Source organism: Nematolebias whitei, chromosome 20 (genome assembly GCF_014905685.2).
Source record: "Nematolebias whitei isolate Nwh7 chromosome 20, NemWhi1, whole genome shotgun sequence".
NCBI classification, from domain to species: Eukaryota; Metazoa; Chordata; class Actinopteri; order Cyprinodontiformes; family Rivulidae; genus Nematolebias; species Nematolebias whitei.
In genome coordinates this window covers 6,916,795-6,929,396 of record NC_056517.1, presented here as the reverse complement: position 1 = coordinate 6,929,396, position 12,602 = coordinate 6,916,795, and the positions used below count along the sequence as shown (strand labels likewise).

The 12,602-nt window shown below is 39.9% G+C and overlaps 1 protein-coding gene across 1 annotated transcript in view; it reads right to left on the bottom strand.

Moving 5' to 3' along the window:
- Positions 1-596: 596 nt before the first annotated feature.
- Positions 597-12,602, bottom strand: part of LOC119426229 (beta-galactosidase-1-like protein 2) — a 22,144-nt gene continuing 10,138 nt past the window's right edge. The window contains exons 11-19 of the mRNA XM_037693775.1: positions 11,257-11,337; positions 11,073-11,185; positions 10,831-10,977; positions 6,368-6,439; positions 6,201-6,279; positions 6,029-6,116; positions 5,831-5,942; positions 3,567-3,683; positions 597-683 (exon numbers count right to left, since the gene is read on the bottom strand). Of these exons, the coding sequence (XP_037549703.1) occupies positions 597-683; positions 3,567-3,683; positions 5,831-5,942; positions 6,029-6,116; positions 6,201-6,279; positions 6,368-6,439; positions 10,831-10,977; positions 11,073-11,185; positions 11,257-11,337 (896 nt within the window). The remainder of the gene's footprint in view (positions 684-3,566; positions 3,684-5,830; positions 5,943-6,028; positions 6,117-6,200; positions 6,280-6,367; positions 6,440-10,830; positions 10,978-11,072; positions 11,186-11,256; positions 11,338-12,602) is intronic.

Here is a 12,602-nt window from a genome sequence, read left to right as displayed (position 1 = left end):
CAGACTTTTAGAAAATATTGTTAATATGAACTTCACATAAACTTTTAACAGAGTTGCTTTAAGACGACACACATCTGTTTGAGTCTTGGTCCTGCTCTGAATAGGCTGAATTCCTCTAAATCATATTCCAACCTGATATAGTTTTGTCAGCTGCCTGGTGCAGGTAAGATAGTAACTACTAACAACAACTCAGTCTTACCCATATATTCATTTTCTTCACCAGATTCGCTTTTCTGGGTCACTGGTGTCCATATCCAGCAGTCACTGTGTGAGGGGTGGGGGACACCCTGGACATGTCTCCAGTCCACCCCATCACCCTCTCACCAACAGATATTTTATTGTTACCAGTGAACTTAACAAACATGTTTTTATCTGCGAGAGGGAATTTGAGAGTCTGGAGAAAACGCACACATGCAGGGAGAGCTGCACTCAGACAGGACAGGGAGCGACCTACGACGTTCTCTCTGTAAGTCCACGGTGGCGTCCTCAAAAGATCCAACCTATCCTCTTACCAACATCAGCATCTCTGTATTTAATGATGAGCGCTTTATGAAATGACCAAATGCGCATAATTCCCACAGAAGATGTGAAGATGGTCACTGGATTTCCGCTGCCATGCCCAGATCAGGCGTGTCCTCGAAGTGGACCTTGTAGTCTCCTTCTTGCTCCTCAAACACAATGACCTTAGTGAAACAGAAAAGGTGAAATGAAGAGACGACAGAAAACTTGGCTCAGACTTCAAACACCAGAGTTCATGCTCAGTAACCCGACAATGTTCAGTCAGGTCATCTGGACGGTTCTTTTTATCCAAGCGAACACGCACATCAGTTTATAGAAACCCGGACAGATGTGGAGCTACTTGTTTGTTTGTCCTTTACCATTTTTGGGGGTCTTCCATATTTTGTTGTGATTTTGTCACCATCAAATTTTGACTGTGTGCTTAATTTTTAATAACCGAGGGGAAAGTGTTTAAAAAGTGTTTCAGGAAAATCTTTTGTAAAACTAATTATGTTCGTTGTCCACATGTTGATGTGACTTTAACTGGGATGTTCTGGCCACCTCGTGGTGCAGCTTGCATCAGCGCTTCTGTTGGAATGTGTGAACAGAGACAAAACAACCACTTGTAGGATAAAAACATTTAAACAGAGGCCAGCTAGGTGTATACTCAATAAGTAGTTCACATACTTTTCAATGAAACATTGTAATGGAGAAGAAACTTGGTTTCACACACAAAAAGTTAAATAACTTGAACAAAGTATTCATAACCCTTGAACTTTTCCACATTTTGGATTCATGCTTGAACAGAGTGAGATATCCAAAGATTGTAATATTTACGCCTAACCCTGCTTTCACAATCTCAACAACTTTATGCCTGACTATGGTCCTTGGTCTTCATGATGCTGTTAAACCTCATGGTTCTGTAACACACCTCAAAGGCTCACAGAGCCACTGGATTTATGCTGACATTACATAATCACAGGAGGACTCTGGTTGTTGTCTGAATGTTCATGAAGCAGTCACTCTGTAGAGATCCATTTAACTTCAGTATGTTCTTCAGCATCTTTCTTGTTTCACAGGATTTGTTCTATTTCAACAAATCATAAATCAAAATGTTCAGCTCTTTCAGGAGAAGGACGCTATAACTTTTGATTTTGGTGCAACTTTAGCTTTTTTTAGATATTTAGCCTTTACTTCTATTTTTTTCCTCATAGAAGATGAACTGAGCTCATTTCGCATCCTTCAAATCTTTAGATGTGTTTACAACCTTTTACTGCGCCTTTCACATTTTGTTCTGCATCAGCTTCTTTCAGCTTCTTTCAGCTACAGTATAATTGTTTTATACAAATTTTAGCCTTGTCAGCTAATTCCAGATATTTTTTGCAATAATTTAAACTTTTTTTCAGCCTTCTTCCTCTTCTTTCCAGTGCAAACCTCCACCTCTCCAAGTTCTCTTCCACCTGTTCCCTGTTCTCACCACAGATCACAATGTCACCTGCAAACATCATAGTCCACGGGGATTCTTGCCTGACCTCATCTGTTAGTCGGTCCATCACCAGAGCAAACAAGAAGGGGCTCAGAGCTGATCCTTGATGCACTCCCACCTCCACATTGAAGCTATCTGTCGCTCCTACAGCACATCTCACCACTGTCCTGCTGTCCTCATACATGTCCTGCTGTCCTCATACATGTCCTGCTGTCCTCCTGTCATATGCTTTTTCAAAATCCACAGACACAATGGAGTTCTTTCAGACCCTCTCTGTACTTCTCCCATCAGCATCCTCGCAGCAAAGATGGCGTCTGTGGTGCTCTTTCTCAACATGAAACCATACTGCTGTCTAAGTCTTGCTTCCACAACTCTCTCCCAGATCTTCATCGTGTGACTCATCAACTTAATTTCCCTGTAGTTGAGGCAGCCATAGCCAAAGCGGTTCAAAACATCAACGATCAGTCGACAGGGAAGAGGACGGGCTCCAGAAACCATCTTATCACCATCAAACTGGTTGCCCCACTATGTGAGCGTGCTACTTATGAGACTGAGTTTGTTGCAGCTCCTCGAGGTGAAGAAGTCTTTTGGATGAAAGATGAAACGTTTCAACACGAAGAAACCGTCCAGATGACCTGACTGAACTTTGTTGGATTTATTACCTGGATTATTGATCATGAACTTTGATCTTCCTCATTAAAGTCACTCATCACTTAAAAGTCATCTGCTTTTCCATTAAAAATAATCTGCTTTAGTTCTTTATCATTTAATTTATGTAAAAGTTAGAAATTAAATGTGATGTAATTATTTTTACCATAACTGTTCAGCTAAAGATCCACAGAATTTTAAAGAACATCCCAAATAATGTTTGATTTTTTTTTTAAATTTAAAACCTTTTAAGTTTGGTCAGATTAAATAAATAGTTTTGTTTTATTAAACTAGTCCAGGGGTCTGCAACCTGCGGCTCTGGAGCCACATGTGGCTCTTTCAAGCTTTGACCAAAACTAACATGAAACTGACTTTTATTGATTGTTATAACAACTAAAAAGGACTAGTTTTAGCAGTTTTCCTGTAGTTTATATTGCAAATATATGAATACTAGAAACATTACAAGGAGTAAAACATACTCACTTTCATTTTATGTTTTATTTCTTCTAAGTCGGATAGATAATTTTTCTACAATTAAAAAAAAATCACATAGGAATGCATAGTTTCGTGTTTTAGTTTTTAGAAACTGGGCAAAAACTATATTATTTTTCTTTCTTTACAAGAATCTCGTCTTTTATTTTGTCTTAGAGTGTAAAAATATCAATAAATGTTAAAAATCATTAGATATTTTTAGTTTTATAAAATCACCCCTACTGTCCAGAAAAGCGCCCTCCAACAAACTTAAAGTGGTCTGTGGGCCACCAGTTGAGAATCCCAGTTGTAGCAGGTATTGTGGCTAATTTAGTGAACAAAGGGGCAGAAATGGCTGTTTTAATCATAAAGTTTGCAGACCCCTGGACCAAACTAAGTCAACTTTTGCTATTTGTCCAAATGCGAACATGTCCGCTGACGTCTTGTGTTTGAGCAGTGTTACCTGGTTGATTCCACTGTTGAGGAAGGCTCCAGGTAGGTAAAGTGCCTGCTGGGGGCCAATAGACCAGTAACGACCCAGATTCAGCCCATTAATAAACACAACACCCTTCGCCCAACCCTGTGAAACCACAAAAACACTCTCATTGCATATTTATACACACAATACATCAAATTATTGCACACAACAGCAGCTGTGGAAGAGAACATAATGATTGTGTTGACATGAACTGAAAGGTTGCTTCAGGTTCACAAACTTAAAGTCATGGTTCAAACATTCTGAATGTTGGAGTTGACTGGTTGAGGAGCCAAGAGTGCAGGCAGACAGGTTTAAAACCATTATGGTTTAATAAATAAAATTTAAAGCGAGTAACAAGTGGCTGACAGACAAAAGTAGATGAGGGAAATTTAACACGAGATAAAACATGACAAACCTAACTGCCTGACTGAACAGGTAACAAAAGCACAGATTAACAGAAAAAACACCAGCAGAAATATTCTAACAACAAAAAAAGATGAAATCCTAAATATCCTGACATCAGAGGTTTAAAAAATGATTTTTTTGGAAAAGCTTTCAAATGAATGTAATCATTTGAGATAGATCTTTGAATGGCCCCAGTTCGGACAAACGGTGTTATTCTAACCTGATTTACCAGCTAGCAGTGAATTGGTGCGATCTTAAAACAACTTCAATCTCAAACATTTCAAAGTGTTTCTCGTGAACGCTGCTCTGTAAACCTTCAAATTACCACTAGTCTCACAATAAACAGTAAAGAGGCGGCAGCAGCTAACAGTATGGGACATTTTGGGCTGTTTTGGACCAAATGACTGTGTGACGTAAAGATGGGGGCAAAAATAATAGTTTAAAAATAAATGAATAAATCTCATTGAAGTTATTTAAACTATAGGTGTTCAGGATGGCAGAAATCAAACCTGGCCCCACATGTACTTACCATTAGCTTGTCAATCCAGTGGATTTGTGCCATCTTAAAACCTCACTAGCTCCATGATTTATAAACCTTTCCATGACTGTTAACTTTGTATTACACATTTATTCACTATAGATTAACTAGAGAAACTGCATCTGTGAAAATGCTGTGTGAATGCCTATTGCTGAATGACTTGTTGAAAAACAGCTGAAACATGCTGAATTGTAGCTGAAATGTAAGAACAAGCCTAAGTTAGCAGAAAAAAACACATATTTGCTGAACTTGGTTTAAAGAGTTTATATCTTGGATTCTTAGTATTGTATATTTTACTATTTATATTTTTGCAGTTGTTGGATGAAACTGGGACACTGTGTACACAATTTTGTTCCACCTCATGAACCACATGTGATGCGAACAACAATAAAGAACTTTGAAATAAGCAGAAATTAGCAAAAAAATTTGTAAATTAGCTAAAAAACAAAGCCGAAAGTAGCAAGAAATAGTGAAACAACAGAAAGGAGCTTAAATTACCAGAAGGAAGTGGAGAGAGCACAATTGTGCCCAGTTAGACTGGAAGAAGCAGAAATGAGCACAAAAAAGTAGAAATTACTGTATCTGAAAAAAGCAGAAATTTGCATCAAACAGCTTAACAGTAGCTAAAAAGCAGAAAGGAGCTTAAATTACCAGAAGGAAGTGGAGAGAGCACATTTTTATTATGAATTAGGCTGAAAAGGTTTAAACAAGTGCAAAAATGGGGAATTAGCTGAAAAAGCTAAAATTAACATAAAACAGCTAAATAGTAGCTGAAATAGCAGAAAAAAGCTGAAACTTGCAGAAAGGATCTGAAAGGATCACAAAACAGCTGAAATTAGCTGAAATAAATGTTTAAATTAGCACCAGGAAGCTGAAAGAAGCTGAAGCAGAACAAAATGTGAAAGGAGCAGAAAAAGATCTAAAGATCTGAGTGATGGAAAATGAGCTCCATTCATTTTCTTTTAGGAAGAAAATGGCAGAAAAGGCTAAATATTTCAAAAAGCTGAAGTTGTACCAATTCCAAAAGTCATAGCAGGATTGTCCTGAAAGAGCTGAACGTTTTTAAATACTTTATTTATAATTTCTTCGAGTTAAACAACTAAGGCAGACACAAAAAAACAAAACAAATAAAAATAAAATATAGCTGAATGTTCTGATATTAAGGAATATTAACAGGATCACAATAGAGTGAATGCTTTATAAGCTTTCACACAGTTACACACTGCTACATTACACAGGTGTGCGTGCGTACGTGCGTGCGTGCATGTGTGTGTGTGTGTGTGTGTGTGTGTTTTATTTCACTTACTGGCAGCTTCACAAATGTGTCACTGGGATACCCATATGCAAACAGCCTCCCCATGAAAAATCCAGGAAAAGTAGGATTTTCAGGGAGACTTTTCCAGGGTGCCTGATAAAGGCTGGAGGGAGAATACAGTTTCAGTCACTTTATCACAGACAAATGAAAGTGTTGTGAGGAATGATAAATTTATTGAAGTTTACTAACCTATCAATAAAGCTGGGTTTCATATCCAGGCTGTATATTGAAAACTCACGCAAGGGAACATCGTTTAATAAAATGTCTCCCACCAGACCTGCAAGAGCACAAATCAAAACACGTTCATCCTCTGAGTAAACAGGAAGCTTGGAAATGAGCTGCCGGCTTTTCTGTCCATCACCTTTATGTTGTTTGTCCAGGTCCCTGCCACGGTGGACTCGTCCACAGTTTTCCACCAGTAAACTCAAGGTACGTGGAGCCTGTGGGGGTCAGCAGCATCAATGGCCAGTCAGACACAATGTCAGCACTTATCCCAGCCAGTAAAATGTGTGTTTGAGTTGTTCGTACCTTACCATCAGGAACAGCCAGCTCCAGCTTCTGGTGCTTGAAAAGGCCAATGTAGGTTCTGTCAACAAAAACCTGCAGGAACAAAACTCAATTTCAGATCATTTCATTTCTAATCAAATTCACTCAACTTGATAAAAAAAAATGCAGTGGTTGTTAACATCACTGCTCCACAATTTGTTATGATGTTCTTCAACTACACAACATTAAACTCAATAGTGGGAGGAGCAATAAAATGAAACAACCAAAATCCATGAAATTATTAATAAAATTAAGACTTGTGATGAAAGTACAGGGAGCACGGTGGCGCAACTGGTAGAGCTGCTGCCTCTCAGCGAGCAGGTCCCTGGTTCAAACCCCGGTCCAGGGGCCTTTCTGGGTGGAGTTTGCATGTTCTCTCCGTGCATGTGTGGGTTTTCTCCGTGTGCTCCGGTTTCCTCCCACAGACCAAAAACATGCCTGTTAGACTGATTGGTAACTCTAAATTGTCCCTAGGTGTGAGTGAGAGAGTGAATGTTTGTTTGTCTCGTTTGTCTCTATGTGGCCCTGTGATGGACTTGCGACCCATCCAGGGTGTCCCCCGCCCCTCGCACAGTGATTGCTGGACATGGGCACCAGCGACCCCCGTGACCCAAAAATTGAATAAACGGGTAAAGAAAATGGATGGATGGATGGTTCTTGAATTGCGCCGCTCAGGGTAGCTGCATGTTGGAGCAGCTCTGTTACTTTCATTCTGAGATTTTGATTTTCAAAACTTTAATTCCTCTTTTTTCTGGATGTAAATCACATTTTTTTGTATGATTGTTTCCTCTGGTATCGGATGCTGTGCAGCTGGAAGGATTTTTACTGAAACTTCTTTACTTTTGGACATTTGTTATGATGTGTAACCATGACAACAAGGTGTTTGTTTTTTTTAACAACCGTGAGCAATATCTCAAAAGCTCAAATAATATCTCAGCTACAGTCCCAAATGTTAAATGAGTTGAAAAGGAGGCACCATAGATGCATTCCCGTCTCCTTGCCGGCTGTGCTCGAGTGCCTGACCACTCAGATCCTGGAACTAGCAGAAAACACGTCTCGTGACAGCAGAAGTACGAGATCATCCCACGGCACCTGCAACCAGCTGTCCGCACACAGTGACAAGGAGTTCAACAAGCCACTGGGAGGGGTGGCCATCGCTCTGGGAGGAGTTCTGCCCTACTTTCGGGTGGTCCTGATGCCTAGAGGAACCGAGAGGCCAGCTGAGTCCTGGAGGACTGATCAGACGGCATCTGCAGCTAGTTTCTTAAGATCTGCTGTGGAACGGGCCTTTACAAGAGATCCTCCCTGACTACAGCCATCAGCATCTATAACGTCTCTTAATGAAATGAGGATAACAAGTTACAACATTTAATTTCCTTTTGAGATTAATAAAGTATTTTAGAACTGAATTGAATATATATACTGTATATATATATATATATATATACATATATATATATATTATAATTATATATATGTTCTAGAATTGCGCCGCTCAAGGTGGCTGCATGTTGGAGCAGCTCTGTTACTTTCATTCTAAGATTTTGCTTTTGGAAACTTTAATTCCTCTTTTTCTGGATGTAAATCACATTTTTTGGATGATTGTTTCCTCTGGTATCAGATGCTGTGCAGCTGGAAGGATTTTTACTGAAACTTTTTAAGTTTTGAACATTTGTTATGATGCGTAACCATGGCAACAAGGCTGTTTTCTACAACAACAGCAGCTGAATAACATCTCAAAAGCTCAAATAATATCTCAACTATGGTCCCAACTCTCAGATGAGTTGAAAAGATGTTCTGTGGACGCATTCTCATCTACCTGCCAGCTGTGCTCTAGTGCCTGACCACTGAGATCCTGGAACTAGCAGGAAACACGGCTCACGACAGCGGAAGGACAGGATCGTCCCTCAGCACCTACAATCGGCTGTCCACAGCTATGAGGAGCTCGGCAGACTGCTGGGAGGAGTGGCCATCGCTCTGGGAGGAGTTCTGCCCAGCATTCAAGCGGTCCTACAGTTCAGGGGAATCGAGAGGCCAGCCGAGTCTGGGTGGACGGATCAGACGGCATCTGCAGCCAGTTTCTTAGGATCCACTGTGGGATGGACCTTTACAAGAGATCCTTCCTGTCTACAGTCATCAGCATCTATAACAGGGGTGGGCAATTATTTTTTCCATGGGGCCACATGAGAAACAACAAATATTGTGGAGGGCTGGCACAAATGACTTTTTCATTCAACCTTTATTTAGACAGGTAAATCCCATTGAGCCTCGAGGACTCATTTACAAGAGAGACCTGATTTCAAATTAACTCAATACTGCATAATAATAGTATTTCATTATTAAAAGCAGTACATAGCACTGTTTTAACAAGCTGGTAAGAGTATTTGTTATGATTAAGCAACGAAAAAGCGAGGTTTCCTTACAAAAAATGTCATTTATTCAATTAAATTTCCCAATACAGTGGTAAACTGTTAACATTTTTACCATTTGTGACATTATATTAATGATCATTTTCAGTCACATTCACCCCAAAACTCATTTTGAGTTTTATATACTGCTGGAAAAAGTTCTTAGCTTTGTAAATATATCACAATATTGTCTTTGTACTCCAAATATTATGAAACATCATATAATAGTGATCGTCACTGAACTGTGATTTCTAGTCCCGGTTCTTTACGTGCCTACATTTGTAGTCTAAACATCTCATTTGGTGTTTTTCAGTTCTTTTTTATTGTTTAGTGAGAGAAGTCTAGTCTCTGTTGGGCTTTAACGGAAATGTTCAAGTCAGGTTGAAGGTCTGAGGTGGAGATGTGAAGCAAAGCTGACATCATTATTGAGAGAGGATCTATATCTGGATTTGGTTAACTTCATTTGTTTACATATGTATTTTGTAATTCCCCTTACGGGGGCCGGTCACAGTCAACCAAAGGGCCGCATGTGGCCCTGGGGCCATACAACGCCCAGGTCTGATCTATAACATCTCTCAATGAAATGAGGATAACGAGTTACAACAACAAAATAATTTCCCTTTGGGATTAATAAAGTATTATTGAATTGAATTGAATTGAATATATATATATATATATATATATATATATATATATATATATATATACATGGGGCATGGTGGCACAGAGGTTAGAGAACCTTTGTTGGCCCCACTCTGGGCTCTTGAGCGAGGCTCTTAACTCCGACCATCTGCTTCCCTGGGTGCACTGGATGGCAGCTCTCTGCTCCACACAGAGGGCTGTGGTAGCTCAGTGGTCTGTGGTTGTGTCAGGAAGGCCGTCCGGCGTAAAACAAGTCCAGCTTCAAGTCTTTATGAGAGAAAATTTGCTATGGCGACCCCATAAGGGAGCAGCCCTTGGATTCTGACATGGCAACCCAGTTTATGAGAGGGACCTTTCTTCATCCATCCATCCATTTTCTTTACCCGCTTATTCCATTTTGGGTCACGGGGGTCGCTGGTGCCCATGTCCAGCAATCACTGTGCGAGGGGCGGGGTACACCCTGGACGGGTCGCAAGTCCATCACAGGGCCACATAGAGACAAACGAGACAAACAACCATTCACTCTCTCACTCACACCTAGGGACAATTTAGAGTTACCAATCAGCCTAACATGCATGTTTTTGGTCTGTGGGAGGAAACCGGAGTACCCGGAGAAAACCCACGCATGCACGGAGAGAACATGCAAACTCCACCCAGAAAGGCCCCTGGACCGGGGTTTGAACCAGGGACCTGCTCGCTGAGAGGCAGCAGCTCTACCAGTTGCGCCACCGTGCTGCCCGGGACCTTTCTTACACAGCAAAATGGAAGTTGCTACCTGTTTTTATATATCCTGCCCACAAGACAGGCAGACAGATGGAGTGCATTTCAAATTCCCCACTGTACTCCAAAAAGCAGCAACAAAATAATCAAATGGTCTCATGCAAAAGTCTAGAGGTTTAAAACGAGCTAATGTAGTGTGATTTCCCACAGGTATGTGTTTTCCGTTTGTTTTATAATCTGAAAAATTATATAAAATGGGCCCTCGTTTGGCTAGCCATTAGCCTAGCCAGGATGAAAGTGTTTGCCTCTGTGCTCTATGATGGACGTTACACCTGATACAGTACTCACTACTGATAAGGACAGAACAGATTATTAATTTAGAAAAGACCAGACTGTCCTTTTAAAGGGATAGTTGGGATTTTTATTTTAATGTTTTTTTACAGATGGTAACTGAAAATGCTCTAAGCAGTTTCTACTGCAGGTAAGATAGTGATTACTGATGCATCCACAGAACACTGAGTGAAAAGTCCAAACTGTTTTTTATTAACAGGTCAGAACTGTTCAGGTTTAATTTTTCAAATGTTTTAAAATGTGTTCAGTTGTTCTAAAAACAGAGCTCAGAATGTAAGAAACTAGTGTCAGACATCATGTTCACGAGCGGTGGCAGGGACTCACCAGGGCACGATCTCGAACATTGTCGCCTGACTTCAGTTTTCCTCCTCTGGTTATGGTTGTCTCATACAGCGTGTAGCCATAAGACTGGCCGTTTCCATTGTTTGAGGGTAGATTCTCCATGTTTACTGGCCTTGGTGACTTAAAAGGCTGCAGAGAAATGGTAAAAAATGACTCGACTAGAAAAAACAACTTGTTTCAGATTGAAATAGTTGTTGGTTCTGAATGATGCTTGTGAAACAGACCCCCTCAGTGAAGCTTAAAGCATCCCATAAAGACAGGTGCTGGTACACGATGGCAGGTTCATACGCCTCTCTGTAGCGCAGTGCTGGCATGTCTGGGAAACTGTCTTCTCTTGCTGCACACAGGTCAGAAATAAAGTCAGTAAGAGCGTTCATTTCATGCTCTGTATGCTCCAAGTGATCTTACTGTTGTATCGAGACAGTAAATCTCTGAGGAGGTGGTACTTTGGGGTGTAGTCCCCAGCTTCAGACAAGGGAGCATCATAATCTGAAAGATAAACAGAAAGAATTGTAGTGTACAGTAAATTATATGTATGTCACCTGCTGGCTGGTATTGTTATTCTGTAAATATCCCGATGCGTGTGCAATAATCCAGGTAGAAAATGTAACAAAATTAAGTCATGTCCTCTGGACAGATTCAAAAAATACAAAATAAAAGGTAAAAAAACACAAACTTCTTTGAACATTTCATCTGGGAGTGAAAATGGACCCTTACCTGAAACTAAACAGTCATGTTCAGTAAACTAGGCTGTTAAATCCTGTTTGTTTCAGTTGAGGTGAGTGTCTGAACTGAAGCCCATACTGTCCAAAAATAACCTTGAGACAGTACCACATGTGTTCATATCATCCAGGCTTGATTACTGCAGTGCACTTCTGTTTGGCATCAGTCAGACCTCCATTGCACGATTACAACTGGTCCAAAATGCTGCAGCCCGATTTTGAACTGGTACAGGCGAAAGAGAGCACATTATACCAGTTTTGGCCTCCCTGCACTGGCTCCCGGTTCATTTTAAAATTCATTTTAAAATTCTTTTGCATGTTTTTAAATCTCTGAACAGTTCTGCCCCCTCTTATCTTGCTGATCTGCTGCAGCCACATGTCCCACAGCGCTCTCTGAGCTCAGCAGATCAGATGCTGTTATTGGTTCCAGGAACCCGTCTTCAGGAGGTGACAGGACCTTCTCTGTTGCAGGTCCAAAACTGTGGAATGAGTTACCACTGCATGTCAGGCAGGCTCCTTCTCTCACTGTTTTTACGTCTCGCTTAAAAACCCACTTTTACTCCCTGGCTTTTGACGCTGTGGGGTTTGTTTTTAACTTGTCGTATTCAACAATGTTAGTTATTATCGTTTCCATTTGGATCTATGTATTTTTTGCTGTGTCCTTTACTTGTTTGTTTCTGCTGTACAGCACTTTGGTCAACCTTGTTTCTGTTTTTAAGTGTTTTATAAATAAAGTGGTATGTATGTATGTATGTATGTAATGTAATGTAATGTTATGTAATGCAATGTATGTAATGTAATGTTATGTAATGCAATGTATGTAATGTAATGTTATGTAATGTAATGTAATGTAATGTTATGTAATGTAATGTTATGTAATGCAATGTATGTAATGTAATGTTATGTAATGCAATGTAATGTTATGTAATGTAATGTAATGTTATATAATGTTATGTAATGTAATGTAATGTAATGCTATTTAATGTAATGTAATGTAATGTAATGTTATGTAATGTAATATTTAATGTAATG